At 39.2% G+C, this 5201-nt stretch overlaps 1 protein-coding gene across 1 annotated transcript in view; it reads left to right on the top strand.

Moving 5' to 3' along the window:
* The window catches only part of crabp1a (cellular retinoic acid binding protein 1a), a 20371-nt gene extending 15536 nt beyond the window's left edge, over positions 1 to 4835 (top strand). Inside the window, exon 4 of the mRNA XM_008411193.2 lies at positions 4471 to 4835. Within this exon, the coding sequence (XP_008409415.1) occupies positions 4471 to 4521 (51 nt within the window). The 3' untranslated portion in view covers positions 4522 to 4835. The remainder of the gene's footprint in view (positions 1 to 4470) is intronic.
* Positions 4836 to 5201: the final 366 nt, after the last annotated feature.

Raw genomic sequence — 5201 nt, 5'->3', positions numbered from 1 at the left:
TCTTGTTGTGCAGCGTTTTCTGCCACACTTTTTCCTTCCCACTGAGGTGCCTTGATGCAACACTCTGGGAACAGCCTATTCATTCAGAAATGTCTTTCTGTGTCTTAACCTCTTGCTTGATGGTGTCAATGATGGCCTTCTGGACAGCAGTCAGGTCAGCAGTCTTACCCATGATTGCGGTTTTGAGTAATGAACCAGACTGGGCGTTTTTAAAAGCCTCAGGAATCTTTTGCAGGTGTTTAGAGTTACTTTGTTGATTCAGATGATGAGGTTAACTGCTCGTTCAGAGAACCTTTCCATGAAAATAATAAACTTTATCGCAATATGCTAATTTTTTGAGAAGGACCTGTATATCCATATCAATGCTGCTGCCTCGAGCTCTGTCCTTCTCTCGCACTTCCCGCTACTCAGCAGTAGGTGTCAGGTTACATTGTGTAATGTCCGATTCCCCATAACTATTTATTGAATTCATAGTCGCCAGCTGGGGTGGCAACAGGGGTGGCAAGGTTCTCATTTGGGTGGCAACTGCCACTCCATGCCACCCCAGTAGATCCGCCCCTGCTAGGAAGGGTATGACTAAAGACTCGAGCACCTTTAAAACTTTTGTTTTTTCTTTATTTACCTGTACCTTGATACGGGTAAGCTACTCATTACAGATAGCTACATAGATTAACAGTGGTTTTGGTTTTACAAAGCCAAACAACAAATCTTTCTTCAGTATATCAAATGTACAAGGTAAGGTAATTTTATTTTTATAGCACATTTTCAGCAACAAGGCAATTCAAAGTGCTTTACATGAATTAAAAGAAAATACAAACAAAATAAACCAAGAAAAGTGTGCTCTGGTGTGATTCTGGGTTTTGCTCCTTGACGACCACTAAGCCATCAGATGCCTTGAGATGAGATTTTCATCCGGCCTAGTCCGCTCTTGTTTGACAAACGATTAATGAAGTCAGGCAGGCAGTATCTGAAGTCACCCTGGAGATTCAACCGCGGAGGAAATGGGGCCCGTTTCCCAAGAATGTGAGCCTTCATCTTCCCTGTAGAGAGACGTGAAAGGAGAACAAGAGAAGCTGCTACGCTGACATAGCAGCAGCCCCCTGCCTGTGTTCACCCAAATTTACATGTGCAGAAGTCAGCGGGTCTAAAGCCCCTCGAAGCGTCCGTGGGGGGATTCCACAGATACAGTTCTCAGGGTCTCAACGGCTACAACCGGCTCTACGTTTAGTGCTCCCACAGTCTGCTCTGTTGTTGTAGGATTTTTCTAAGAGAGGGAAAAAACCTAAACCAGATTCAGATGCTGAAAACTCTTATAACCGGATGTTTGATCAGCTTTCTGTCACAGCCCAGAGGCAGTAAGGATGAGAGGGGGGGGTGAATCTTAATTAACGTTGGGAGTTCGAGGTTCCTCATTGTTCACGCTGACAAGCTATGAGGGCAGAGCGTATGAACTCCTCTGTGATGAGTGGGTGATAAAAGCAGAATGCGGTTAAAGCCCCTCTGCCCTGCCGGTGACACTGGCCGGCCGCCCTGCAGGAGCCGAAGCTTTCACGCACTGATGGAGGTGGATGTGGCCGAGCCGTGACATTTGCAGAGGCTCTTTATTTCTCAGCCCGTCTTTCCTTGGATCCAACGGCTCAAAGTTCTCGGTAGCAGTCGCAACAAAACCTCCATAAATCTYGTATTTATTCTCATTACTGACGAGTTTAAAGATTGGTTTCTTTTTAATGGAGCTTTAGTTTAGCTGCCATGGCAACACTAACAGGTAAACCATGTCATTATTCACTTGGGACTGTAGTTCTGCCGTTGATGCTACAGCAGCTTGACATTGTCCATGTGAGCATGAAGGACRACAGAAATAACCCTGMAGAGAAATTATTTAATTTTTGTTTAAGCAGATAATATTACTTCACACAGTAAGTAATATTTCTTTTCACTTCTATTCCTTATCAGTCACGACTTTGCAAAACTATTCATATCATATCATCGCTTATGTTGTTTTTTTTAAGTGGGATTTTATGTCACCAACATGGTGGAGCAGTTTGTGCCTGGCAAAAGAGAAACAAATGAGGGGCTAATTTTTCAAARCCATATTCTCACCATRTTCATTTGTTCATTAAGAAATGTCACGATTTCAAGTTAAATATTAAATTAGCAAGCTAAATATTTAGATTGAAGCTAAAGTTTGTAAGCTGTTTAGCTTGCAAACTAAATATTTTTKAATTAAATATTTAGTTAGCAATATTTAGCTAGAAAATAAGTATTTGCTAATTTGCTAACTAAATATTTAGTTAGCAAGCTAACTCACATTAGCTTTCTAACTAACAAGCTATCTAATTGGTTGTTATTAGCTAACTAATAGCTTGCTATTGCTAAATATTGCTAACTAAATGTTTAGTTTGAAGCTAAATATTTGRTTTACAAACTACATCTTTAGCTTGAAACTAAATATTTTGCTTGATAACTAAATATTTAATTTCAAGCTAAGTGGTTTAACTAAATATTTAACTCAAAGGTGAATGCTTAAATTGCAAACTAAATGTGTAGTTTGTAAACCAAATATTCAGCTCACTAATAAAATATTTAGTTTGGATATAAAAATGTAGGTTTAGGCTAAATATTTATATTCAAACTATATATTTAGCYTGCTAGTTAAATATTTAGTTCATTCAGACGGTACTACATGCACAGAYCAATACAAAGTAAACCACAATTAAGAGTAAAAGGAAAAATACTATAATTTTTTAGAATGAAGCCTAAAGAATGACAGACATCAGCGAATACTTTGTAACATTGTAGCATAAAGTGCAGTGTGAGAAAAGTAAGGGTTGCCTCAAGATGTTGTAAGTCCAAATCGAAACCAAATCAAATCATAACGTTCAGAAAGAAGACATGAGAAAGTGTCGCACATTCACATGTATTGAAGATGTTTAGAACCATCAACAAACGGTGTCCGAAGACAAGCTCAACAAGTGGGAATGAACGGTCTCTTCGGGTGAGGGACCAGTCAGTTCAATTATTCTTCACYTAACAGCATGTGACAGCCTGCTGGGAATCAGCTCCTGAATGTCCTTCAAACGTCTGGGAATGTCTGACCGTCTGAGAGTCTGCATGTTTTTCAAACCATAAGAAGGAAAATTGTTGGATCRCACCATATTCCCACAGTTAGTGGGTTTCCAATATGAACGATGGGCGCTCTAAGCAATGTCAGCATCACTTGTTTTTCTGAAAAGGAAGACGAAAAACAATGTACATCCACTAACCGGAGATTGATCTAGAATCTGCTAGTGGTTCAATATGGATTTATGATCATTAAAATCTTGGAGAGTGTTTGAATTTTTCTGGAAAACAAACAAACAAAAAAAAGCAAATCAGTCGCAGACGCAGAGAAAGCCGGATGGTTCAGCCTGAGACCTGCATTCAAAACAGCGATAACGCGACGGTCTCATTGTGTGTGGCAGTTCATGCTGTAAGTGGGGCACATTTCCATAGGATCTGCATAATGTGTGTAATTGGTTTAGTCTGGAAGCAGTTTAAGAGGAAAGAGGGGCGGGATTTCTATTGAGCAGCATCAGCCTGAAATGAAACTGATTTTCATGCAGGCGAGAAGCAGACTGCAGCTTAGACAATACTTGAAAGTTTCACTCCAGCAGGTACCTAAAAATCTCATCCATTCTGAATTAAAGTGATATACAAAGTTTTCTTTTACAGTTAGAGGTATTTGGCCAAAGTTCTTCCTCCCCGTGTGGAGGATAGAGTAATAAATCTATCGTCTATACCCGGTTCTCCTCCTAGCGTTTTGGGAGGGCTGGTTCCTACAAATTATGCGACAAGATTTTATACATTTTTATCTGTCTGTCTATCATAAAATGAGCAACACACAAAGTGAAGTTAGGATTCATTAAAAACTGAAATAGCTCTTTAATTCAGCATCGACAGAAAATGTCAAAATTGAAGCTAATATTAGCGTCATTATTGACTAAAGCTTTGCTAGCTTCTGTATTCTCACGTTTTTCTGACCCTTTTTACTCCTTTCAACACAACTCAGGAACAACTTCACAATAGGAGTATAAAACGTAAATAGAACGGGGGTAGAGCTTCAAAGCTAACACACTTATGTTAGCTTACCCTTACTTCACCGTGGGAAAACAGAAGAACAGAACCTACCGTCTGAAAGTTTCAACATGTTGCCACTGAACCTAACTGAAGGGTTTTGTTTCATCTAAAATATTTCAGAAAAAAATAAAAAGATTTTTCGAAATTTACGTGTTTCCATTTAGAAAATGTAACTTCAATTTGTGAAGTTTTACGGCTAATGGAAACGTAGCTACGTTTGTGCCAATTTGTTTTTTGAGACGATAGCAGACGAACACTGGGGTACAACGGTTGTCATAATGGAAAACACCAAGGACTAATCAATATAAATGATTGAAAAGCAACGCCTAACCCACTTTTTCTGTTTTCCTGCAGACGTTTGGTGCAGACGACGTGGTGTGCACGAGGATCTATGTACGGGAGTGAGGCCGCACGACCTTCACCTGGACAAAGCTCATGTCAATCTGTCCTGCTTGATTCAATAACAACTTTCGCCAAGTTTCCTGCGCAACCTAACCTCTCTGCATCAAGCATAACAGTCTCCACACATGCAACAGCAAAGTGTCGATATATTGTTTTGTTTGTAGTTAACATTGTGTCTGCAGTACAGTAGCTAGCTTTCTCTCTGTGTCCATGCCTACAACCCAGGTGATGATAACGTAGGATTTAGTCTTCGGCTGCGTCAATCAAGTGTTCATGTTTGATGAAAGGAAGCAATAAAACATACATGAAACAAATTACAGCTGAGAATCTCGTTAATCGTCATAGGTTAGTGGAAGAAAAACGTACTATTTATTACTGCTTGCATTTTTATTTTGTATTTTCAAATTGATAATCTAAGTAGTCAATAGTTTATGGTATACATCTCTAAAGTTTTATTCTAATCTATTATCTGGTGTCGTTGAAATAAATTCTGCGGTCAACGGTCTCCTTTGACCACAACTGCCTCTCAATATTTACATTTTTCTTCCTCTGACCATTCCTTGTTCACATGGAGAAGGTTTGGAGTGTAATCTTAGTAGATTATCATTTTCTAAAATCTCCAAACCAACAACCAAGTTACTGAAATCCCATTGTTTCCCCCATTCTAATTTAGTTTTAACTTT

This window comes from Poecilia reticulata, linkage group LG6 (assembly GCF_000633615.1).
Source record: "Poecilia reticulata strain Guanapo linkage group LG6, Guppy_female_1.0+MT, whole genome shotgun sequence".
NCBI lineage: Eukaryota > Metazoa > Chordata > Actinopteri > Cyprinodontiformes > Poeciliidae > Poecilia > Poecilia reticulata.
The sequence above is the reverse complement of the archived record's forward strand: the minus strand, read 5'-3'. Positions and strand labels throughout refer to the sequence as shown.